General features: G+C 38.3%; 1 protein-coding gene and 2 long non-coding RNA genes across 4 annotated transcripts; 1 reads left to right on the top strand and 2 right to left on the bottom strand.

Moving 5' to 3' along the window:
- Window positions 1–1,926: 1,926 nt before the first annotated feature.
- On the bottom strand, window positions 1,927–3,403 carry LOC125237478. The gene is made up of 2 exons (XR_007178335.1): window positions 2,317–3,403; window positions 1,927–2,222 (listed from the first exon to the last, which is right to left on the bottom strand). It is a non-coding gene; the product is annotated as an uncharacterized LOC125237478 (long non-coding RNA).
- A 993-nt stretch (window positions 3,404–4,396) lies between these two features.
- LOC125237477 lies at window positions 4,397–5,108 on the bottom strand. Its single transcript, XR_007178334.1, has 2 exons — window positions 4,787–5,108; window positions 4,397–4,692 (listed from the first exon to the last, which is right to left on the bottom strand). It is a non-coding gene; the product is annotated as an uncharacterized LOC125237477 (long non-coding RNA).
- A 6,462-nt stretch (window positions 5,109–11,570) lies between these two features.
- Window positions 11,571–26,940, top strand: LOC125237523 (transient receptor potential channel pyrexia-like). 2 transcript variants are annotated; one of them, XM_048144645.1, is made up of 6 exons: window positions 11,571–11,640; window positions 21,878–21,988; window positions 23,524–23,683; window positions 24,093–25,169; window positions 25,265–25,522; window positions 25,811–26,940. In XM_048144645.1, exons 2-6 carry the CDS (start codon window positions 21,885–21,887, stop codon window positions 26,738–26,740), a joined length of 2,529 nt encoding a protein of 842 aa, XP_048000602.1. In that variant the 5' UTR covers window positions 11,571–11,640; window positions 21,878–21,884; the 3' UTR covers window positions 26,741–26,940. The 2 variants fall into 2 exon arrangements, with proteins under 2 accessions (XP_048000602.1, XP_048000603.1); XM_048144646.1 differs by lacking the exon at window positions 11,571–11,640 and having other exon boundaries at window positions 21,705–21,988.
- The last annotated feature ends 39 nt before the right edge of the window (window positions 26,941–26,979 follow it).

Below are 26,979 nucleotides of genomic sequence, written 5' to 3'. Positions count from 1 at the left end.
AAAAAAATATAGAGGCAATATAGATTTTGAAACGGACGTTTTGAAATTGAAAAACGGTAACCGCACATCCTTTATACCGGTACGCGTTTACTCTACACATAGCAGTAACGAACAATCATTCATTGAGTTACCTTCGCGAAGTGAAATTTTTGTAAAAGTTCCCATTAATGTCGCGGGAGATTTTGTTGTTTATGCCAGCGAAGTATGCGAGGGTATTTTCATAGCAAATTCTTTGTCTAGAAGTACGGATGGTAATTTGACTGTTAAACTATTGAACACGCGAGAGCAGGTTGTGAGGATTAAGTGTGTTACTCCCGAAATTAGGCGACTGGAGGAATTTGACGTTCTTAATTTTGATGAATGTCCAAATAACGCCGAAAGAGTGAAACTGTTGCTTTCTTTGTTAAAATTGAATTATTTAAATTCGGAAGAAAACGCCAGCATCTCAAGTATTTGCGCTAAGTTTGCCGATATTTTTCACCTACCAGGTGATAAGCTGAATACCATGAACCTTTACGAACAAAAAATCCATTTAAAGCCTAATGAATCTCCAGTTTACAGTAAGCCATACAGATTGCCTCACTCTCAAAAAGCGGAAATTAAAAAACAAATCGATCAAATGTTACGAGATGACATAATCGAAGAGTCCTATTCGGAATGGGCTAGTCCTTTGTTAATAGTACCTAAAAAAGCAGATTCCAGCGGGGAAAAGAAATGGAGGGTCGTAATTGACTACAGAAAAGTTAACGAGCGTATAGAGAATGACAAATTTCCATTACCGAATATTACCGAGATATTGGATTCACTGTCTGGTGCAATTTATTTCAGCACCTTGGACCTTAATCAAGGATACTATCAAGTAAAACTCGACCCTAAGAGTAGGCAATACACGGCATTTTTGGCTGATAAGCACTACCAAATGAAGCGCCTCCCAATGGGTCTAAAAACGAGTGCTAGTGCGTTTAGCAGAGCGATGACAGTTGCAATGACGGGTTTGAATTACTTACAATGTATCGTTTACCTTGACGATATTATCGTCATGGGACGAAATCTTCAGGAGCATAGCAAAAATTTAATAGACGTATTTTCGAGGCTGAGGAAAGTCAACTTTAAACTTAACCCACTAAAATGTACGTTTCTAAAAAAGGAAATTTTATATTTAGGCCATTTAGTTACGTCAGATGGAATCAAACCAGATCCAAGCAAAATTTTAGCGATTAAAAATTATCCAACTCCAAAAAATGAAGATGAAGCTAGAAGGTTCGTAGCGTTTGCGAACTATTACAGAAAATTTATTCCGAAGTTTGCCGAAATAGCTCAGCCAATAAATAATTTATTTAAAAAAAACGTAGACTTTGTATGGACTAATGAATGTTCAGATGCATTTAATACCCTAAAAACAGCAATGAGTAACCCACCATTGCTACAATATCCTAACTTTTCAGAAGATAACGAGTTTAGAATACACACCGATGCGTCAGGGATAGCGATAGGCTGCGTTTTATCAAACGGAGATGGTTTACCTGTTGCTTACGCCAGTAGACCCCTGAACAAAGCGGAGAAAAATTATCCCACCATTGAGAAAGAGCTTTTAGCTATTTTGTGGGGAATAAAATATTTCAGACCTTATTTATTTGGACGACGTTTCAGAGTAATTACGGATCATAGGCCGTTAGTCTATTTATTTAACATGAAGGATCCCTCCAGCCGCCTAACCAAGTTCAAATTGTATTTACAGGAGTACGATTTTGTGGTAGAGTATTTGAAAGGTAAAGATAATGTGGCTGCAGACGCATTATCAAGGGTGTAACAGTTAAAATTGGGCTGATTGCTGTTACTCACCGGTTCGCACAGGGTTAGCATGAGCTCTTTCAAATATGTCCTCAGGGCGCCTTACTGGGTTGTGATGTAAATAAAAGTTGCGAATATGCTGGAGAAAGCCTTTTAATTCTGGATATACTACGTCACAGTCACTCTTTGAAGATTGTCCACTGATGTTAAGATAAAGTTCAAATTAAGCTTAACTAACCTTGCAATCACTTTTTAATTACACATACGGAATCCTGTACGCTGACGCTGATGCCTTCAGGAAGCAGGTCCCAGGGTTAAGGTGTGAGGTGGAAAGCAAGCTCAAACACAGGATGCGGTCCGAGGTTCATTTCCCATCAGCTATGGCATTCTCTCGTGCAATTGATCAGGATTTCATAGCGACACAAGGACCCCTATAACAATTCGAAACCCAGCTGTAGAACCAAAATAATCTTGCAAAGCTGACACGTGCTATGTATAGTTTTGAGGTTAAGTAGCGGTACTTACAGTATTGGGAATTAATTTTCTTCAAAGTAGTGCTTTCTCCAGGTTTTTTATGTTAATATGTTACGACTATTCATTTTAACCGCCCAGGCTGCAAGGTGGGACCTCCGGTGAACCACATTTTATAAAAATCAATTTTCAGTCTTGTTTCCCAGGCGCTGTTCGTATTAGAAAAGAATGTCGGACTCTGACGCGCGCGCCAGCTATCGTCTGCGGATGTTTTTGTAACTAACTCCTTATCTACTTGGCTAACACGTATGTGCGCGCGAGTGGATGCCTTGAGCGGGCTTGTTAGTTCAATATTCTATCCCGAGAGGGCGCTGAAGTTAAATTAGTGACTTATTTATAATTAATTTATTAAAAACACAATTTTTTTATTTTATGTTAAATATTTATGTTACACATCCGTTCCAGTTGGGTTAAAAAGTTTTTCGTAGCGAATAAACTTTTTTCTCATATATCTATATTTGTATGTACATTGTTAATAATTTAATATTATTATGCATAGGCATTTAGGCAAGACTATTTTCTCATGCGTAAATATTTACTATGTACTAACTTTATTGCTAAATATACGTTAAACGACAATTATGTTTGGCAGACAGTGAACATGCAATACCACCCGCCTGTATACTATATTTTCTACCTAACAATTTAATGTATTAAAGTATTTATTCTTACCTACTAATCTTACAAATAAGACGTGGCCAACGTCATAATTAAAGACGAGTACCAACACGTTTTAAGTAGTTGGGCTCATAAAATTTAATACTACTTGTTCATAACTTACCTATACACCTTATCGTTGTGTTTAGGTATTCACTATAATTTTTTTTTTCAATTAAGTAAAAGGTGGATCCAATAAACCATGGTTTGATCAAGTGACACGTGTCTTATTTAAGTAAGTATTGGTATTCATAAGGATACACGCTTAAGGTTTTAAATCAAGATTTATCATAAAGTACCTACTTTCTAGATTCCCGGTACTATTATGTTAAGTATTTTATTAATTTCATGACCGATAGGCTAATAATTATATCGCGTAATCGTAAACATTGGGTCCGATGCACACAGATGTGGCATGTTTACGGTAATAACAAGTTATATTCCATTCTTATCTCTATCACAGCTTACTATAGCCAAAGGGTTCACTAGTGATTAATTTAGAAAATGCATTCATACATCATATCTTACAATCTGCACTTATTATTAATGTATTAAGGACATTCTCGTCACGCGATATTGTCGATCTGCGATACTCAGGATTTTCACTAGCCTACTCCGCAATTTTTCTAAATCCGGACTGCTTTCTGATATCCTAGCCAACCTATCTATAAGATAATTAGCACGCCGTGAAAGCTTTACAAGAAGTCTTCGGTCACCTACCTTGCTGGGTTCCGGAAGTTCTGATTCTAGACTCGCGATCTTTAGACTGCAAAGCTTGAGCTCGGACGCCGCATCCGGTGTTCCAGACGGTTCTCCCCTCATGCTTCCTCTCCTTGCTAGTTTGTAGACCTGGCGGATCCGCTTCCTCAAGGCATCCACGTTCACATCACTATCTGTGGATACACCAAGTACACCAAGTTCATATACCAATTCATCCTTATGCAAATAATCAATATACTTTTGGATAGACATCTTATATTAAGTTTAGTACAGTAGGTATTAATGTAGTCACAGGTATTCAAGGATGATGAAGTTAAGTTGAGCCAAATTATTTAAATTATTAAGTAAAATTAATTTCCTTGTACGCCTGAGACTATTCAATATCAATTATTTTTAACACAATATAGTAAAATTTGTTTTATGTAAAATTAAGTTACACTTCCTTACACGTGGTTAACCTTAAACTATAAAATTAAACTCGCTATTTTAACACTTTAAGTCCATAACTTTCCAGATAATTATTTATCATCACAACTCAGTTTTTCCAGTTTAAGGCCAAACGGTGGGCAGCCACTTTGTAACAGTTAAAATTGGGCTGATTGCTGTTACTCACCGGTTCGCACAGGGTTAGCATGAGCTCTTTCAAATATGTCCTCAGGGCGCCTTACTGGGTTGTGATGTAAATAAAAGTTGCGAATATGCTGGAGAAAGCCTTTTAATTCTGGATATACTACGTCACAGTCACTCTTTGAAGATTGTCCACTGATGTTAAGATAAAGTTCAAATTAAGCTTAACTAACCTTGCAATCACTTTTTAATTACACATACGGAATCCTGTACGCTGACGCTGATGCCTTCAGGAAGCAGGTCCCAGGGTTAAGGTGTGAGGTGGAAAGCAAGCTCAAACACAGGATGCGGTCCGAGGTTCATTTCCCATCAGCTATGGCATTCTCTCGTGCAATTGATCAGGATTTCATAGCGACACAAGGACCCCTATAACAATTCGAAACCCAGCTGTAGAACCAAAATAATCTTGCAAAGCTGACACGTGCTATGTATAGTTTTGAGGTTAAGTAGCGGTACTTACAGTATTGGGAATTAATTTTCTTCAAAGTAGTGCTTTCTCCAGGTTTTTTATGTTAATATGTTACGACTATTCATTTTAACCGCCCAGGCTGCAAGGTGGGACCTCCGGTGAACCACATTTTATAAAAATCAATTTTCAGTCTTGTTTCCCAGGCGCTGTTCGTATTAGAAAAGAATGTCGGACTCTGACGCGCGCGCCAGCTATCGTCTGCGGATGTTTTTGTAACTAACTCCTTATCTACTTGGCTAACACGTATGTGCGCGCGAGTGGATGCCTTGAGCGGGCTTGTTAGTTCAATATTCTATCCCGAGAGGGCGCTGAAGTTAAATTAGTGACTTATTTATAATTAATTTATTAAAAACACAATTTTTTTATTTTATGTTAAATATTTATGTTACAAGGGTTGAGATAACTAGTGAACAGCTGAAAGACATGAGTGAAAGAGTTATGTTCGTAACAACACGTGGGCAAAAGAAGCGAATGGAAGAGAAAGAAAGGCAAAAAAATGCCGGCACTACGGATTTCCAAAACGGTTGGATTGATCACCCAAACGTGGCCGAAATTCTAAAAAAACCTAACAATTCAACACAATTAAGTTTTAATTCAGAAGAGTATCGCAAGTGTGCGAAAATGAATGATTGTATTTATAGCAGAAACAATACGTTTGTATATACACCCTCATTGTCACTTATTAGCGTTGCACCAGTATCCCTATCATGTATGAAACGAGCTTTCTTCATGAGGGAATTGGAAGCTTTCTGCAATATTATAAACATTAACGAAATATGCGTTATTAAAAACAAAGACAATGAAAAGAGCAAAGAGCTAGCTCAACATATAAAAAATATAAGTAAGTGGTCCGGGCCACGACTATGTATTATAAAGGGTGCAAAAGAAGTAAAGAATAAAGATGACAGGCGAGTCATCATGAATGATTTTCATATCTTACCCACTAGCGGACACGCGGGTATGCGTAGGATGACGAATAATATAAAACGTCACTACTACTGGCCAAGCATGGAAAATGACATAAAAGCTTTTGTAAAAAAATGCGATAAATGCCAAAAGCAAAAATTCCATAAACACATAAAAGAACCGATGTCTATTACTACCACAGCCACATCGGCATGTGAAAAAGTGTATCTAGATCTAGTTGGCCCTTTAACTAAAGATAACAACGGGTATAGTTACATATTGACGATACAGTGCGAGCTCACTAAGTACGTATGGGCTTACCCATTACCCAATAAAGAGACCGAAACGGTCGCGCGAGCATTCGTTGAAGGTTTTATTTTACATTACGGCATCCCGCGCGAGATAGCAACAGACCGAGGTTCTGAATTTATTTCTTCAACTATGCGAAATACGTGTAAATTGTTAAAAATAAATCAGATACAATCCACGGCATATCACCATGAGAGTCTCGGTTCTTTGGAGAACTCTCATAAGGCCCTGGGAGCTTTCCTCAGAATCCAGACGGATAACCAGGCTCACGAATGGAGCAACTGGCTTCAATTCTGGTGCTTCAGTTATAACACGACTATGCATTCTGAAACTAAGTATACTCCCTTCGAATTAGTATTCGGAAAACTTTGTAATTTACCAACTAATATAACTAATAATAATATAGATCCTGTGTATAACTTCGATGATTATCCGATAGCTTTAAGGTAAGTTTACTTCGTTACCATGGCAATATCTTGTAACTAATAGGTACTATTCTCTAATACATGTGTAGATGGCTACTTGCCTCTTATCACTTTGCTGAAAAGCCCCTAATCGCTAATACTAAATGCCAAACAAATACTAAGCCCGTGTAAACCTAGCTTTACGCTTCCGTTTAAGTGAAAATACCTATTTTGCTAAACCTTGCTTGCTTGCTTGCCTGGCGTCCACTAGGCTCGCCGAGTCGAGCGTCGTTAATTCGCTTTCTGCATTTCTTATGAGCAGAGATCGGACAGATTTGCGACATTCTTAGTGACGTCATTTTAATGACTTTTAGTATGAGATGACGCACAAAAATCCGATCTCTGCTGTGGATCTCTGCTTATGAGACTGCGTCCGTTGGCGACGCGTCGAATCGCATTCAAATGTATGAGGACTCGATTCGACGCGGCTCAATTCCGCCCTAGTGGACGCTAGGCTTAGAATGGATTCCGTTACCGCCATACAAAATGTATGAAAAAGTGGTAACGAAATGGGAAAAAAAACATTGGGACACTTTTTTTCTCCTATTTGGATTAAAAGAGCTCGCGATTCTGAGTGGAAAACACGTAAAAAAATCCAAATCTAAAAAAAAGTGGGGTGGACAACTTTGAAAAAAAAATGGCCCATTAGCACAGAATATATATAATAATATATTCTGTGCTAATATTCCCTGACCCCTGTTCAGTTGCAACGACTTTGCCTTAAACGTCCCTTCACATTACGCAGTATTAATATTAACTCTACTGGATTAAATCAGACTCGACATTTATTGCCTAAAAGGTCATAACCGACTTAGTTTCGTCTAAGCACATATGTCATTATACTAGGAGAATGCAGTCTAGACTAGTTTTATGAATCTTTTATTCAGATCTGATTTTAGAACTGACTGATTTAATTTAAAGTATATCTCAGTAATTCCCGTTAAGTTTGTACCTACATTTGGATCACGTCTCCGATTTGGATAAAAATTGGTAGGCTGATAGAGTCCATGATGCTGAGCAAGATCCACTAGGTTTACCAAAATGTCCTAGGTTGATTGTAATTTGTATGAAACTTTAACTTTTTGTTACCGAAAATGTATAGAAGTCTGGTAACAAAAAAGGAAGGTTTCATACAAACTACATAGGACATGGGCCGTGTAGTGACGGGTTAAGAATTTCACCACCCATTTCTTCCCGTGGGTGTCGTAGAAGGCGACTGTGGGATATGGGTTAAATTGTGGCGTGGGCGAGAGGCTGGCAACCTGTCACTGCAGTGTCACAGTTTCGTTTTCTTTCAACCCCTTGTTTGCCAGGAGTGGCACTGAAGCTTGAGTAGTTTCGTGTGCTCTGCCTACCCCTTCGTGGGATACAGGCGTGATTGTATGTATGTAATATGTATGTACATAGGACATTTTGAGAAACCCAGTGGATCTTGCTCAGATCTTGCTTGATCATGGACTCTATCAGCCTACCAATTTTTATCAAAATCGGAGACGTGATCCAAATGTACAAACTTAACGGGAATTGCTCATCTACACCCTGTTTTTATTGAATTCCGTTAACTTTAAGGGAATGTTCTTAAGATCAAATACAATTAATTTCTCTAAGAAACTAGCGTCTTAACTCTTACGGTTATCGAGTTATTAAAAAATAAAGATAATTACTGAACACGTTTGTGACAGCCTTTACCAATTTCTAATGTTATTTGTTTTGACATGTGCCGTCAATCACTTGACACTAACTTGAATGTTATTCTTAAGGGTCTCTCACACTAATAAATTGATTTATTATGTATGAAATTGATGAAATTTTCTTTTTACGAATTTAACTAAAACTGATATACACGGTGGTTCCTGACAATGAACCTAGCTACATGTTGAATTTAACGGAAAACAGAAAAAAACACGCTGTATAGTTATTTAGAACAGTGGTATGGTCACATCTATTAGGGGTAAGGGTAGCGATTTTATTGAATACACCTGTCGCAAGTAGGTACTTAAACGCACACATACTTTTTTTATTTTATTTTTTGAAATAGGCAGCAAACGAGCAGTCGAGCCGCCTGATGGAAAGCAGTCATCGCCGCCCATGGACATAAGCAACATCAGGGGAGCCACTTATGCGTTGCCGACCTTTGAGAACCCTAAATACCTGCTTCTTGAAGAACCCCATGACATAGCGCAAGGGGAACACCTCAGAAGGTAGCTTATTCCACAACTTGCATGTTCTGGGTTAAAACGAGCGAGAGGCCCGTTTGTACACTTGTAGATCGACTCTCCTAGATTGGGCTATTGTGCCATATCGTCACTACTTTAAAAAAATCTTGTATCTCACGCTGTTCCTCAAACTTAAAACGCAGTAAGTCTATATGCATTCCATACATACTTATTACAATTTTCTTTTTATTGACAGACGAAGATACAAGTTTTTTTAAAAGTAGTGACGATATACAGCCTAAATATGTACATGCGTACGACCAGCGAGTCGTGTCATCACGCACGCACACAACTACAACTGTATGCTCAATGAGTTAACAACTGCGACACGTCCGCTGGCGGCTTGTTCACTCTCTAGTAGGTACATTAAAATGTTATGTTCTGAGGTCACCTCTGAGCATTTCTTTTTTCTTTGCCACTTTTATGAAGTGTGATTTTTGAAAAAAAAAATGCTATTTTTATTCAGAATTACTAGCTCTTTCAATCCTAGTAGTTAAAAAAATTGTCCCATACGATTTTTTCTTATTTTGTTACCATTTTCCGTACATGTTGTATGGGGTAACAAAAGAGGAAAGTAACAAAAATGTATGGAAATTCTGGGACACTTTTTGTCTCCCAGTGAGATTGAAAGTACTCGTGATTCTGAGTACAATTGACCTAAAATTACCTAAAACAATCAACATTTTTTTTATTGGCAAAAAAGAGAAGAAATGCTCGCAGATTAGGGCAAAACCGAAAAGTTCATCTCAGAAAATTCATACTATACACAATTGAGCAAACGGTGTCGCTATTTCGCTATAAATTTTATGTATATATGATTTTCATTTGTGAAACCGTCAGAACATTAGGTAAATTAAAGTTAGTCACAAATGATATAATACGCTAACATTTTCCTTTTTGTTATAATAGTCAAAGAGCTAGCTAATCATTTAAACTGGGGAGTTAAAATGACATTAAATAAATGTCATATACAAAGAAAAAATTACCAATGCCTCCAAGTGTTCCAAGCTGGAATCGAACCAGCGTACTCCGTTAACCGGACGGATACCTGAACCACTGTCACGGTCTGTCTGGAAAACACGTGTTTTATCCTCTAATGGCAGCGGGTAAAATCGCATTTAATAAGTAAAATTTTCCTAAAATAAGTTTAGCACGTATTATAATATTATAATATTCAAGCAGGCGTACAAATATTTAGTATTTAACCTACAATTTATGGTCAATATTCTTTATTTGGGTGCCTTAGGACATACAACAACAACAACATTCTTTATTTTGCACTTACCCTTTTTTTTTTTGTCGGAGTACCACCTACTGATTGGTTATGGACTAGGATTGGATTTTTGCCTTTGAAATCCTTCCGACATCCGATATCGGACCGGATAATGTGAAAACGCACTAAGGTGGGCTGCTAGTACCGGGCTCATAAAGGAGCGCTTATATTTTTACTACGCGCGGTGGTTTCTTTTTACGTCGCATTATAACACATTTATGTGAAATAGTTTTTAAGTTAGAAGGGGGTCAAATGTGGCTCCAAATGGTTCGTGTAACATTACACACGGTGCTGCTTGCTACTTTTGTTACTTGAACCTGGCTTGACACGCTACCGCGTCTCTATAAGAATAAACGTATTGTACATAAACAAATAAGTTTATTCCTTTATTGTCCATCTTTTCCCTTCCATATCTCATGAACGAGTGATCCCAGATAAAAAGTGTATAAGACTTTTTTATAGAGAGTTTTATGAAGATTACTTGTGTTTCAGAACATTTTTTGCTATGTGCCACAATTTAAGAGTTATTTGCGTAAAACTAATAAAAGGGGCCTTTACACCCCCCTCCAGTGTTAGCTCCTCCTGGGTAGTTAAGTACCTCAGTACTTTTGAGTATGTGGATTAGAACACCATTCCCTACAACTATGCCAAAATTCGCTTATACACGAGTTTTTTCCCGCTAGATAGGCTTCATTGAGTATGCTAATAAAATAAAAATTGTTGAAAAATAATTGTTTATCTGTTTGTTTTAATATTAATATTATTGTAATTGTAATCCTTGAGTTTGTATTGTTAATTATTGTTATTATAAATTTCTGTGGCTGTAGGGTTCAAATAAAAACTTTTATGTTTGTTTTTGTTTTTAACCCCCGACGCAAAAACGAAGGGGTGTTATAAGTTTGACGTGTCTGTCTGTCTGTCTGTCCATCTGTCTGTCTGTCTGTTTGTCTGTCTGTGTGTGTGTCTGTCTGTGGCATCGTAGCTCCCGAACGGATGAACCGATTTTGATTTCGTTTTTTTTGTCTGAAAGCTGAGTTAGTCGGGAGTGTTCTTAGCCATGTTTCATGAAAATCGGTCCACTATGTCGCGGTCGGGGGTTTTTTCAAAATTTTAATTTTGTGGTTAGGTTATTAAATTAATGTGTTATCTGTCGTGGCATCACCAAATGGGCCCAACGGAAGATCAGCGCTGGCTACATGGCTAGCTGAGCGCTGGCATCATGCTGAGTTGGGTCCATTTCGTGATGAACACTTTTATGTCATTTTGTTCTTTGCCATTTTATGTTTGATGTCTGTTGTACATGTCCGTACATGTTATGTGATCGTCATGAATAAATGTCTTTTATCTTTTATCTTTATCTAATATGTAGTCCGGCTCTGTCGCGCCAATATGCAAGAGCTATTAGGGATTAGCTATGAGTGAATGTTTCGTGAATCGTGAGTGATTTATCGTGAGTGTTTCGTGAATGTTTGTGCATTTGGCTACGCACACAGACCTAGCTCTTAGATTATTCATTATACCTAATTTTATACTGAACAATGCAGCACGATTTAACCGGAAAATTAATAAATATCGGTATTAATTATTGTGTATAGCAGTGGGAAATACATATATAGGCCCAATTGTTTATTTTATTTATTTAAAACTCATGTTTTGAAAGTGTTATTGCGAAGATACGTAAGTTCAAAAGTTTGTTTATGAAAAAAAGTAGTGTTTACTTTTTCGATTTGTATTTTTTTTATTCTCGTAATGTAAAAAAATCTGGAGTAAAGTTAAATTATGTTAAGGCGTAAGTTACAGAAAGGGAACAAAATACGATAATGGTACTTACAGGGAACATAAATATGTTTTTGTTGTTTGTGTGTTATGTATAAATACGTTTGTCCGCGAAATAGCAACGCTTGTGTTTTTTAGATTGTAAAAAGTCACTAAGAATGAATATCATTAAAATGAATGCATTTGAAGTATTTGAACGCAGATTGTTTCTTCCAATAAATAATTAAATTCAATTCATTTATTTACTTAACACTTTCGAAACCGGGCTCTACGCGGCGCTACGACATTTTCGCTACATACGGGGAAACCCATGTAATCGGCTACGCTTCTACGAGCGGTGTGCCCGACAGTCGGGTTCTTGGTAGCGAAAGTGTTAAATCAGCAACATGGCTCATGAATACATTAGTGACACAATACGTAATAAAATTACTATGTACTTAAATAAAAAAAAAATAGCAATAAATAAAATTAATATTAATAATAAAACATCAATTAAATGCCCATATTGTCGCTAACAACATAATGCGCATATTGTTGCTAACAACATAATGCGCATATTGTCGCTAACAACATAATGCGCATATTGTCGCTAACAACATTCTGGCTCCCGCTCAAAATGGATGTAGGGTACTAAAGAGCTCCTCCTCATAGACATGACCATCTGCCAACAAGTTCGGTGGAACAGGGGAGCCATCTCGGCCGCTTGGATTGACTATAAGAAGGCCTATGGTTCGGTGCCTCATTCGTGGCTGAGAAGGGTATTGGAGCTGTATAAACTTGATGCAGCTTTAATATCCTTCCGCAGGACTTCACAAGGATTGAGCGAGGAATATTCCAGGGTGACAGTTTGAGTCCATTATGGTTCTGCCTAATAGCTCTGAATCCCCTCAGCACGCTGCTGAAGGATTCTGGGCTAGGTTGCCGGCTTCGGAGAGAGGGTGAAGTCATCTCTCACCTTCTGTACATGGACGATCTCAAACTATTTGCACCGAACACCCAAGATCTGATGGTGCTATTGAAAACCACAGAAGTTTTCAGTACCGCCATCAGAATGGAGTTTGGTGTCGATAAGTGTGCGGTCATGCATGTACAGCGGGGGGAGGTTGTAAATTCAGAAAATTTACAACTTTCTGAGACGATGTCGTTCAGATCTATCTCTGAATCAGAAACCTATAAGTACCTTGGTATGTCACAGTCGTTGGGTATTGAGGATGTTGGCATTAGACGCTCGGTGAAGGAGCGCTTTTTCAGTCGGCTCACAAAAGTCCTTAACAGTCTTTTGTCAGGAGGCAACAAAGTGCGCGCCTTTAACGCCTGGGTAATGCCTCTACTCACATACTCCTTTGGCATACTACGGTGGACCCAGACTGAACTGGACGCCCTGGATCGGAGGGTCCGCTCACTGCTTACCACACACCGTATGTTACACCCGCGCTCGTCTGTTATGAGATTGTACATCCCACGGAAGTGCGGAGGTCGAGGCTTCCTAACCGCCAAAGATCTTCACAACCGTGAGGTGTACAATCTCAGGAATTACTTCCTAAACAACGAGTGTGGGATGCATCGTGATGTGGTGGCAGTGGACGGAAACCTCACGCCGCTCTCCTTGGCGAAACAGAACTGGCGCAAACCTGTGGTACTAAGTACTGCGGACCGCAAGGCGGTATGGGAGAGCAAGCAGCTACACGGGCGGTCCTACAAGGCCCTCACGGGACCCGATGTAGATCTGCTCGCATCGGTGAACTGGTTACGATTTGGGGACCTCTTCGGAGAAACCGAGGGTTTTGCCTGTGCAATTGCCGACGAAGTTATGATGACGAACAACTACCGGAAATATATCCTGAAGGACGGTACGGTCGACATTTGTCGGGCATGCCGCCGTCCCGGAGAGTCACTCAGGCGGTTTACTGACGATTCGCCAAAAAACGTTTCCCAAAGTTTCACATCCCAAACTATTATTCCCAAATTATCATTTCCCAAATAAACGTTTGGCAAAACAACTTATCGCAAATTGACATTTAGCAAAACTTTTTTTGGCAAGTATTTGTTTCCCAAAATATTTACTTGGTCAAATTTCATTTTACCAAATATTATTTAGTCAAAGGTATTGTTAGGCAAAATTTCCATTTCCCAATATATTGTAATTAAATGGCGCACTAGAAATTTGTGTGTTGATTTTATACTTTGTGTCCAAGATTTTTGTGAAATAATGTGTATGTCGTACTTTTTTTCCTCCTGCTGCAAATGTTGTGTCGTGTTAGGTTGACAGTGAGCAAACCGGAAATGGCTTTTTAAAGTAATTAAAAATGAATAGAAAATAATGGTGAAATAAAACTGTGGAAACGGATTAAATCGCGTATAATGAATTTAAAATACATCCCGACGTTATATTATTTGTGGTCATGGTTCGTTAATATTTCTTGTATGTGGGTAGCTTTTGCACATTGTAATTTTTTCCTCAGTCACCCGTTGACCACGAACGCTGTAAAGAGTTCGAAACGTCGGGATGTATTTTAAATTCATTATACGCGATTTAATCCGTTTCCATAGTTTTATTTCACCATTATTTTATATTAATTTTTAATTACTTTAAAAAGCCATTTCCGGTTTGCTCACTGTCAACCTAACACGCTCCTCCTCGCTTCGCTCGTCGTCGCATCTAAACTGACCCTGTAGCACACGAGTTTTCTGCAACAATACTAATAAAATTATTACATTACATTGTTGCCTTGTCATTTTTAGGGTTCCGTAGTCAACTAGGAACCCTTATAGTTTCGCCATGTCTGTCTGTCCGTCCGTCCGTCCGTCCGCGGATAATCTCAGTAACCGTAAGCACCAGAAAGCTGAAATTTGGTACCAATATGTATATCAATCACGCCAACAAAGTGCAAAAATAAAAAATGGAAAAAAATGTTTTATTAGGGTACCCCCCCAACATGTAAAGTGGGGGCGGATTTTTTTTTCATTCTAACCCCAACGTGTGATATATTGTTGGATAGGTATTTAAAAATGAATAAGGGTTTACTAAGATCGTTTTTTGATAATATTAATATTTTCGGAAATAATCGCTCCTAAAGGAAAAAAAAGTGCGTCCCCCCTCTAACTTTTGAACCATATGTTTAAAAAATATAAAAAAAATACAAAAGTAGAACTTTATAAAGAATTTTTAGGAAAATTGTTTTGAACTTGATAGGTTTAGTACTTTTTGAGAAAAATACGGAAAACTACGGAACCCTACACTGAGCGTGGCCCGACACGCTCTTGGCCGGTTTTTTTATTGTCAAACGTGGTTTTGCATGGTGTAATTTGTAGAAACATTTTTTGACAAAAAAATAGTTGACAAAATAATTTTGTCCAGTAATTAATTTGACAAAAATAAAGTTGAGCAAACTTTTCTAGTCCAACTGAAGCCTTGGGAATAAAACTGAAATTATCATTTGACAATTTTAAGTTAAAGGCAAAAAAATCTTCGGTAAATTAAATTAATCCCGTAGAAATGAAAATGCAAATGCCTAAATATTTTCGAAATTTGCGATGTGACATTTTGACCAAACATGTTTTTGGGATATAAGTTTTGCCATTAAAAACGTTTGCGAAATAAAGTTTTGTCTAAATAAAATTTGACTAAGTAAAATTGTGCCAAATGATAATTTGACCAAATAAATTCATTGCGAAACATACCTTTGCCAAACAATACTTTGGGAAATGAAACTATTGCGATATGATTATTGGGAAATGAAATTTGACGAAACGTTTTTTGGCGTAACGGCAGGACACCCACTCAGGCATATCATTTCCGGTTGTTCTCATCTAGCTAACGGCGAGTACTTGCACATACATAATCTCGTAGCCAGGATCATTCACCAGCAACTTGCTCTTGCACAAACAAGGTCAATGTGAGCATCCCAATTTAAATGGTTGTCAATTATAAGACCTAGATATTTACTGCTTGGGGACTTGTTCTAATTGTGGACAATGGGAACTACTTGCTGGGCTTGTTTTGCTTAAGTGCAATGTGAACTGCGCTTACCTATTATTTCATTGTTATTCAGATTCTCAAATTTCGTTACGATTAATTAAGTTTTGAAGAAGGAAACAGTCGAGAGGGGAACCTCTATTTTAAAGATTTTTTCGCAATATCTTTTAACTGAGTTGTTCTTAATGGACAATTTTTTTTTCGATAAATGTAGTTAATAACACTAGTATATTAAACTAGAATTCCCAAACTGAAAGCCAAACCCTTTCCATTTTAGCATTTTCGATCCTAAGAGTTTTGAATGATTCACGGTTATTTTCATTAGACTTATATTGACCGGGATATAGACCATGATTACCTTCGTGATTTTCGATCCTGTATCGTCTTAAACGTTAAGCGTTAGTTCTTGAAAATAATTATAACCTCTCTACTTAAGTCCCACCGTGGCATAGTTGTAAGTGGTCGGCTTCGTACACTGGAGGTTTTTTAGGGTTCCGTAGTCAACTAGGAACCCTTATAGTTTCGCCATGTCTGTCTGTCCGTCCGTCCGTCCGTCCGTCCGTCCGTCCGTCCGTCCGTCCGTCCGTCCGCGGATAATCTCAGTAACCGTAAGCACTAGAAAACTGAAATTTAGTACAAGTATGTATATCAATCACGCCAATAAAGTGCAAAAATAAAAAATGGAAAAAAATGTTTTATTAGGGTACCCCCCCTACATGTAAAGTGGGGGCTGATAATTTTTTTTATTCCAACCCCAACGTGTGATATATTGTTGGATAGGTATTTAAAAATGAATAAGGGTTTACTAAGATTGTTTTTTGATAATATTAATATTATCGGAAATAATCGCTCCTAAAGGAAAAAAAAGTGCGTCCCCCCCCTCTAACTTTTGAACCATATGTTTAAAAAATATGAAAAAAATCACAAAAGTAGAACTTTATAAACACTTTCTAGGAAAATTATTTTGAACTTGATAGGTTCAGTAGTTTTTGAGAAAAATACGGAAAACTACGGAACCCTACACTGAGCGTGGCCCGACACGCTCTTGGCCGGTTTTTGTAGCATGTTTACCATACCAGCACAAAAAAAATATAGGTAATTCTTACACAGATTGACTGAGGCCCACTGTAAGCTCAAGAAGGCTTGTGTTGTGGGTACTCAGACAACGATATATATAATTGACCGCAGCGATAGCAAGGTCTACGTTTTAATTGACCGCAGCGATAGCAAGGTCTACGTTTTAACTCGAGAAATTTGCTTTTGTATGTCCGGATGTCTCGCTCTACAGGTCGCAATTTTGAACTGATTCGCGTGAAATTTTGTGACCAGATTCTATGAGCCAATAAAATTTTTTTGTCGTCCCAGATTTTGGAAATTGCTCAAAATGACAAAGTCATGCTGCCTCGCGCCTTAACTAATAGCCTAATTGATATCAAAAAAGTTTTGTCTTTTATATACATGTAAATAGAGTCCTTTTTCAAAAATTCAGACCTTTTGGAACACGACTTTAGACGGTATATAAATATGTAAATTTATTCTTTAGAATAAGTATTATAATTTCGCCAGCCTACGTATGATTCGCTATGGCCTATGGCGCAGTAGTAAATCTTTTGCTTTGCAGTCACGAGATTCCGAGTTCCAATTTCCTGGGCGCCATATTAGACCCAGAGCCCAGGCCCGCCAGACCTTCCTCAAATTCTCAAGGATGAAACTTTGGGACAATGTAGAGTTCATATCGGCGGTTAATGTGTGCATATTTCTTACTTTCCTTAAATTCTCAAGGCTGATTTTTATATATGTGTTAGAGCACGTTGTTAGAAATTGGTAATCATCAATGCCAGACCGTTTCCGCCGGCCATAACTTTTACCAGACGCGACAAAGTTGGCAAAAAACGACTCTAACTTACCTCATTTTCTCAAGCCTGATTTTGATATATGATACGCAGGGACCTGTAACTAGACCGTTTGTAAGCAGCCAGACCAATCGGATGGACCCAACCATCCGCCAGACCGACTTAAAGTTTCGATATGAGCATTAGTAGAATTGAAATATTCCGGGTCTATAAAAGCTAAAAACTTGAATTTTCTACATTAAGCTACGTGAATATTGTATACTTGACGTAGTAAGCGAATTTCAAAAATTTTACTTCTAAGGAAATAAAAAAATGAAAGTTTATATGTGGTGCAAGATTAATTTTAAGCTATGAATTTTATTTACACTGCGTAAGTACATGTGTATTTTATTATAAATATAACTTTTACCAGACGCGACAAAGTTGGCAAAAAACGACTCTAACTTACCACATTTTCTCAAGCCTGATTTTGATATATGATACGCAGGGACCTATAACTAGACCGTTTGTAAGCAGCCAGACCAATCGGATGGACCCAACCATCCGCCAGACCGACTTAAAGTTTCGATATGAGCATTAGTAGAATTGAAATATTCCAGGTCTATAAAAGCTAAAAACTTGAATTTTCTATATTAAGCTACGTGTATATTGTATACTTGACGTAATAAGCGACTTTCAAAAATTTTACTTCTAAGGAAATAAAAAAATGAAAGTTTATATGTGGTGCAAGATTAATTTTAAATTTGAAACTTTAAGTCGGTCTGGCGGATGGTTGGGTCCATCCGATTGGTCTGGCTGCTTACAAACGGTCTGGTTACAGGTCCCTGCGTATCATATATCAAAATCAGGCTTGAGAAAATGAGGTAAGTTAGAGTCGTTTTTTGCCAACTTTGTCGCGTCTGGTAAAAGTTATATTTATAATAAAATACACATGTACTTACGCAGTGTAAATAAAATTCATAGCTTAAAATTAATCTTGCACCACATATAAACTTTCATTTTTTTATTTCCTTAGAAGTAACATTTTTGAAAGTCGCTTATTACGTCAAGTATACAATATACACGTAGCTTAATGTAGAAAATTCAAGTTTTTAGCTTTTATAGACCCGGAATATTTCAATTCTACTAATGCTCATATCGAAACTTTAAGTCGGTCTGGCGGATGGTTGGGTCCATCCGATTGGTCTGGCTGCTTACAAACGGTCTAGTTACAGGTCCCTGCGTATCATATATCAAAATCAGGCTTGAGAAAATGAGGTAAGTTAGAGTCGTTTTTTGCCAACTTTGTCGCGTCTGGTAAAAGTTATGGCCGGCGGAAACGGTCTGGCATTGATGATAACCAATTTCTAACAACGTGCTCTAACACATATATAAAAATCAGCCTTGAGAATTTAAGGAAAGTAAGCACTTTTTTTTTTTTCACCTTCATCACTTGATAGCAAAAAATTGGCCGATGGGCCGAACTAGAAAATATGCACACATTAAACGCCGATGTGAACTCTACATTGTCCCAAAGTTTCATCCTTGAGAATTTGAGGAAGGTCTGGCGGGCCTGGGCTCTTGATCTATATCATTTTGTATGGTTTTGATTTTTGTATTTTTGTTTTTGAATTTTAATATCATATCTTTAAGCTAGAGGAAAAAGACGGATCCCCTTTAGGTTAATGTATGTTTTTTCATGTGTTCGCCTGAATTTCATACTATTTGAGTTGAATCATTTTTGACATGAGTAAACGTCTTCAAAAAGTAAGGGAATAAACCAAATGTATTAAAGAAATATATTTTTGAGTAAATAAATTGATTTATTTGAGCTCTAGAAAATACAATAAAATTCTTTCAGTCAAGTCATTGACTGCCATCTCTCGACAGTCGACTAAAACATTTAGAACCTCAGTTTTGACATTTTGATAGTCTTTACTTAATACAACTTATTATGACCTGATATGTATCAATCCTCAAATCCTAGATGGCGTTATTGTTACTACTGAAATAAATGCTTATTACTGTTCACAAAGAATCATGAGTCTCAATTCGCATTAAAATATTGCGAGGATATCAGAAATTGCCCATCCTTTCTCAGTACGAATGCCTAAAATGCGGGATGTCTATAAGATTTAGTTATTTTACATTTATCAAACGTCGTTGGTGCAAACAAACATTTTTCACACACGCTAAGCTAGCGTTTTTAACATGCTTTTATTAGGTCGTCGTGTATGTACTATGTAAAGGAATCTAAGGCAGCTAATTTAACCATCTTTCAGGAGTCGTAGCGTAATATACAATAATATGGTACAGTTGAACTGATCTGATGATGGAGCCGGAAGATATGAACTGGAACTACATGATGGAACATAGTATCATAGCTGTTTTTGGGTTTCTTAGAAAAGTCTTGTAATGAACTTTGACTACGATTAGGTTTCAAGGTCTGATGATGGAACAGGAAGATATGTATGAACTGGAACTACTTGATGGAACATCGTATCATAGCTGTTTTTGGGTTTCTTAGAAAAGTCTTGTAATGAACTTTGACCACGATTAGGCTTCAAGGTCTGATGATGGAGCCGGAATATATGAACTGGAACTACATGATGAAGTTTATTACAAGACTTTTCTAAGAAACCCAAAAACACCTACGATACGAACTTTGACGACGTAATAGGTTTCAAGGTCTGATGATGAAGCCGGAAGATATGAACTGGAACTACGTTATGGAACATCGTATCATACCTATTTTTGGGTTTCTTAAGGCGAAGCCCCCCGAAAAAAAGAAAGATCTACGTAGTGTTTAAAATAAGTTAGGTTGGGGTTTTTTTGTGTCCCTTAACAGCAAATAAAGGGGGGCTCGGGGGGCAAAGCCCCCCGTTAAAAGAAAGATAAAAGTAATATTTGAAATAAGTTGGGTGTTAGGGTTTTTTTGTGACCATTAAGAGCAAAAACGAGGGGGGTTCGGGGCGAAGCCCCCGCATAGAAAAAAGATCAACGTAGTATTTAAAATATGTCGAGTTAGGGTTTTCCTGTGACCCCTAAGAGCAAATACAGGGGGCTCGGGGGCCAAGCCCCCCGCAAGAAATAAAGATAAACGTAGTATTTAAAATAAGTTGGGTTAGGGTATTATTGTGACCCTTAGCAGCAAAGAAAGGGGGGCTCGGGGGGCGAAGCCCCCCGTAATAAAGAAAGATCAAAGTAGTATTTGAAATAAGTTGGGCTAGGGTTTTTTTGTGACCCTTAAGAGCAATAACGAGGGGGATTCGGGGGGCGAAGCCCCCCGCATAAAAGAAAGATCAACGTAGTATTTAAAATATGTCGGGTTAGGGTTTTCCTGTGACCCTTAAAAGCAAATACAGGGGGCTCGGGGGCGAAGCCCCGTAAAAAGAAACATCAGAGTAGTATTTGAAATAAGTTGGGTTAGGGTTTTTTTGTGACACTTAAGAGCAAAAACGAGGGGGCTCGGGGGCGAAGCCCCCCGCCAAAAAGATAAACTAACTCAGTACCTATTTTAAATAAGTTAGCTTAGGATTTTCTTGCGACCCTTAAGACTATAAGTAAGGGGGGGGGGCTCGGGGCGAAAGCCCCCGCAAAATAGTATGACCAATGAAGTGTCTAAACTAAATTAGGTCAGGGTCTTTTTTGTGACCCTTAAGAGCGAAAATAGGCAGCCTGCTTCCCGGGCTAGCGTTGACACGCTTACAAAACTAAAGTTGATGGGGGCTTCCCCCACCGAGCCCCCCGCCAAAAAGGTAGACCAACGTACCTATTTCAAATAAGTTAGGTTAGGATTTTCTTGCGACCCTTAAGACCACAAATAGGCAGCCCACGTCGCGGACTATTGTCGACACGCTTACAAAACAAAACCAAAATGGGGAATTTCGGGGCGAAAAAAGCGTAGTATTCATAATAAGTTGGGTTATTTATTTCTTATGACTCTTAAGAGCGAAAATAGACAGCCCACTTCGCGACGAGTCATATGTCGCTTGAAACTCTCACTGTCATGATTGGACTGTGACAACCACTATATATTTTTCAGCTTTGCGTTCTCTAATCATGTCGCGAAGGTCTACAGCTCACAGAGCCACTAGTATACAAATCATCCATGACTCGGGAACAAATATCTGTGCTCATCACACAAATAAATGCCCTTACCGGGATTCGAACCCGGGACCGCGGTGTAGCAGGCATGGTCACTACCAACTGCGCCAGACCGGTCGTCAAACAACAATACATTACGAAGTTTTGCTTCTTCCGCGCGGGTGGACTTCACGCACAATTTATTTTTATTTTTGTATACTGATTATTCTAGCTCGTGTTTCAGAAAAGTAATGAGTACGGCTCAATACAACGAGCATGAAACTGTCGAATCCAGCGCAGAGATGGCGCCACTCAACCGCCTTCCACCCGATATCGCACCGCCATGTCATCCAAGGTAATGACATTAATTAACGGGGCAAAGAATTTAGCTCATCATTTTACTCGTTTCATTCTGGAAAGCAAAGTTTTATTAATCTTAGGGCCAACTTTACATCAACCACATTTGACAGATACATCATTGTCACGCAGATGTCTATGGAATTTCCCATACAATAAAACAGTGATAGACTGTTTGATGCAATGCAACCGGCCCTTAGTCGAAATGTCGGCGACCAATTGGAATGCCCCAGAGATCGTAAAGTTCATGTGTAATCTTTTGGCCATTGATAGGCATTAGGGGTTCTAAAATCGTAATCTAAGTATTTATAGTAAATACTGTGTCACCATGCCGCCTGCCCCTTCGAGCTTACGTCAGCGTTCATACGCTAGCGTCCCTGGCCGGCAGCCAGCAGCTGACCGGGTCAGCACGCCTTCTAAGAAATGCGAATCATGGGCTCTTTTAAAGGAGAAGTCATTGGTGCGGGAACCAATGTAGATACGGAGAGATTCACATTGGTGGAAAGGAAAAGTAAGGCGCGTAGGGCGCCTCGTAAGACTGTGAGACTGTGACTGGCACTGCGGATCCGGTTAATTCTGGTCTTCGGGTTGCACACCAAGTAATCCACTCTACGTGTCTCGCCTGCATTACTCCGCCGTGGACGACGAAGTGGTGAAGTACGTTCGCCGGAAGACTGGCTTCACGCTGAGGGTGCAACAGCTGCAGTCGCGTCACTACGTGCACTTCAGCTCGTTTGTTGTGCGCTTGCCACGGCCGCCGCAGGACACCATCGCGAGTGCAGACTTCTGGCCGAAGTGTGTAGTCTTTCAACGGTTCCGGGGCAACCTGCCGAATTCTATGCCCATTCCATTAGACGACGCAACGAAGCCTCGACGTTACGTTGTCACCTAAATCTAGATAATTTGTGATGTGTTTTTATTTTATGTGTTTATTTGTTATGCTTTTATGTATTTTTAGTTACTTAGTGCTTTGGTTTTTACTGTCATACTGTGTAAAATAAATATACAATACATACACACTGTAATGTTCTTCAGAAGGGGAGGTAGAGATCACTGAAAAGGTCTTCCACTTCCAACTGATCCTTCCACTCTTACATACACTCCCTTCATCTTTTTCAACATTCTTTATATAAATCATCATCCTCTTTTAGTTATCCCGGCATTTGCCATGGCTCATTGAAGCCTGGTGTCCGGTTTTAAAAATAATCACAACATTTGGCGTAGGCGCTAGTTTTACGAAAGGCACTGCCATGTGACCTTCCAACCCGAAGGGTAACTAGGCCTTATTGAGATTAATCCGATTTCTTCACGATGTTTTCTTTCACCGAAAAGCGACAGGCAAATGACAAATGACATTTCACACATAAGTTCCGAAAAACTCATTGGTACGAGCCGGGGATCGAACCTGCGACCTCCCGATTGAAAGTCGCACGCTCTTACCGCTGTAGCTGTAGCTGTTCTTTAGTTAAATGCTTGTTCTTAATTTTACCGCATCTTTACTCGAAGTGCATGTTCGATAACTTTTTTTTTCAGAACCTATTCTTGGTGGCCTCTACATGAAGCTGTACAAGATAGAAATACATCAAAAGTCAAGCAGTTGTTAGCAGAAGGCGTATTGCTCACCTCTCGGGACAGAAATAAGAAGACACCGTTACACTTGTGCACGGAGTTATACAGCGAGAGGAGCGATAAGGTAAGCGTGAAGGCCTTGAAAAATGTTAGTGACCGGCCACACCAGAGTGTCGCGTGTCTCGGGTTAATTACACTCAGGTGGCGTGGCGCGGACGTCCGTTGCGCGCCCCGAGACACGCGATGCTCTGATGTGGCCGGTACCTTATAGACGGACACAACTCATACCTTCGTCTGGCCCAATGCACGGTCGAATAAATGTTCGATAAGGCCCCAGCTATACATAACATATGTACCTAAGTAAGAACGAAAAAAAAGCTGATCGGCCTGACCTTCTGTTACGTGACAGCAGCTATGACTAAATTTTCTTTTACCAGTATTTTTAAACATTTTTATTTTATTATTTTTGCTATTATTAGAAACGATATTTCTTTATCTCTTAAAATATCCGCGACCTCTTTTTAATGTTTCAGTGGCCAAATGAAAAGATAATTTTATGTGAAATAATCTCAGCGGTTAACAGAGCCAAAAATAAAGAGGCTATTTTGGAAAACTTGGACGAGAAGAGCAGAACACCCTTATATGCGGCTATAAATAATGAAAACATTGAGGTTGTCAAAATCCTCGTAAAAGGTGGTGCAAGTGTAGACAAGATTTCGGGAACGGAAGAAACAGCACTACATGCAGCTGCACAACATCCAAACATGTTAAAATATTTCCTGGATCTAAACATTATCAAAAACTCTCCTACACTTGATGGAAAAATTGCAATACACTATGCTACTACATGCAACGAAGTGGAATCAGTGAGATTACTCTTAGAGAAATTCGGACGAGAACAACTGATGATAGGCGATTGCACTGGCTCTACAGTTTACCATATAGCAGCGCTAGTTGACGCCCATGAAATAATGGAGTTAATAGACGTTTATTATAAACCACATGTCGACATAAATGGAGAAACGCCTCTAAATATTTCAGCCAAAAGGGGCAATAAGGCTGTGACAGCGTCATTACTTAAACATGGAGCTGCTTTATCAGATAGGGGACACCTGGGAATAACAGTTGTTAATCAAATAGCGAGACACTTTGATAATCCTGTTAAGTTCTTTGACAATATCTTCAATGAGTTTATTAATTTCGAAATAACAGACCTTCATCCTTTGATGAAAGAAAAGAGGGTTAGTGTCAATTACCGATTCCTGTCAAATCGTGATGGTAGTGATATGAGCCAGATTAAAGTTATAGAGGAGCTGGTGAGATGTGGCCAAAGACAGCTACTCATACACCCTTTGATAGAAAGTTTGTTGTACTTGAAATGGAAAAATATATTGCCAGTAGTATACACAATACTTGCAATTTACGGAGTTTTTCTGATATCATTCAATGCTTTTGTAGTCACAATAATTTATAGAGAAGATTCTAAGAATGTCATTAAGGATGGCAGGAATTTAAACAGCACTGGTGCAGTGTGTTTTGAATGTTTCGAGTGGTGGAGTTGGTTATTGATAACATTAATATATTTTAGCTGTTACTTATTGTTCGTACAGGTGAGTTATATCTTCCTTATCATCATTACTCTTGTTTACTGTTACTTTCCTTCCAATGAAGATCCAAGTTTTTCAAATAGAATAATCATTTTCAGGAATGTTTTTACATCTACCTCCAAAGACATCGTTACTTTGTGAACCTAGAATCGTGGATAAAGCTGAATTTGCTGTCTCTTGGGGCAGTTGTACCGATAGCACTTGGCATGTACTGCTCGCCTCCGAACTGGCTTCGTCACCTTACTTGTGCGGTGCTACTGCTTTCATGGCTGCAAGCCATGTTGTTCCTGTCACGGTTCCCAGATTGGGGATACTATGTACTAATGTTTGAGAGGGTTTCTTATAATATATTTAAGGTAAAAAAAAAAACACTTTATGCTACTCGATTTATCCCTTCATTAGACTTTTTTGGTTTGAGTTCCGTTCTCTCCTAATGAATAAAATTAGTAACACAATCTATTGGGCATATATTCTGTCGATTTATTCCACTGTATGCTAATGCTCAATAGATTACACCCGCAGTATTTATCGAAATTGACAAGTTCTTGAGTCTCAAGTTTTTGAGTTAAGACTTAACCGTTAAGTGACTAAAATTACTACTTTTTATAGGTAAAGTAAGGTAAATTCTGTTCTATCTTTTCCAGATTCTTCTAACATCAGTGTGTTTAATCATAGGATTCTCCTTATCCTTCATGATTGAATATCAGTCAGTTTCTCCTTTTGATGGCCCTGGCAACTCTTTCGTGAAGACACTTATTATGATGACATCAGAATTTGATTATGAAGATTTATTTGGCAAAGAGCACGCTAGAGAACTTCAGAATACGAAAACAGCTGTACAATTGATATTTGTGGTGTTTGTGGTATTCGTCGCTCTAATACTGATTAATTTTATAATAGGTGTTGCCGTTAGTAACATCAATGATTTGAATATTAGAGGAAATATCAGAAGGCTTGAAAAACAAGTAGAACTTCAAAGCACTCTCGGTGTACTTATTTACTCAATTAAGAAATTAATTAAATTTGGAAGACGACATTGGTACGACACTCCTACAGCGAATTCTGCTCGCTTCAGATTTCCGTGTTCAAACTATTACTTATCCATATTCAAGGACTTAGAATGCAATATACCATGGCTTGTTCTTGTTGAAGAAAGTGAATGGGAATTTTGCAGGGACATATATTACCAATCGCTTAATAAAGAATTAGAAAATGCTATAATCGATATAGCTAGAAATAAAACAGAAAAGAAGAAAGTGGATCATAAAAATAATCTAAAGAAAAAGCAATTACAAGCAATATACAATTCAGTAACTGGCATGTCAGACAAAAGTCTAGAGTTAAATTGCGATGAAAAGGATAAAGATTCGCCTGTGGCGTCCCTATGTATGAAAATACATGAGATAGAACATTCAATTACAGATACGAAACAGACTATAAAGGAAAATAGTAATACGATTTTAGAATTAGAACATTCAATTACACATATGAAACAGACTATAAACGATTTAAAGGAAAGTAGTAATAAGATTTTAGAATTGTTGATAAATTCAAGAAACCCTACTGAAAACTGAATTCAGTTATCTTATCTATATAATTTTAGAAGTGGACACAAAACAATACTAAATCATATAAATAATGTTAACGTTATTTAAACATTGGTTGAAAACTACAAGTATTGCAATCCGCCCGGCACGTTTCTCGAAAGGTACAAGCCTTGTATTACAAGTGTGTTTCCATGACAACCCATACGATTTGACAGTTCGCGCACTTGTATTACAAGTAGGGATGTACCGACTATTGATTTGGCCGA

The sequence above is a fragment of the Leguminivora glycinivorella genome, chromosome 21 (assembly GCF_023078275.1).
Source record: "Leguminivora glycinivorella isolate SPB_JAAS2020 chromosome 21, LegGlyc_1.1, whole genome shotgun sequence".
NCBI classification, from domain to species: domain Eukaryota; kingdom Metazoa; phylum Arthropoda; class Insecta; order Lepidoptera; family Tortricidae; genus Leguminivora; species Leguminivora glycinivorella.
The sequence above is the reverse complement of the archived record's forward strand: the minus strand, read 5'-3'. Positions and strand labels throughout refer to the sequence as shown.

Excerpts from the sequence above, each read along its gene's own strand:
- LOC125237523 (XM_048144645.1), top strand. The coding sequence starts at position 21,885 with ATGAGTACGGCTCAATACAACGAGCATGAAACTGTCGAATCCAGCGCA. Across the intron at positions 21,989-23,523 it reads GCACCGCCATGTCATCCAAG|AACCTATTCTTGGTGGCCTC; the intron begins GTAATGACATTA and ends TTTTTTTTTCAG. Across the intron at positions 25,523-25,810 it reads TTTCTTATAATATATTTAAG|ATTCTTCTAACATCAGTGTG; the intron begins GTAAAAAAAAAA and ends TATCTTTTCCAG.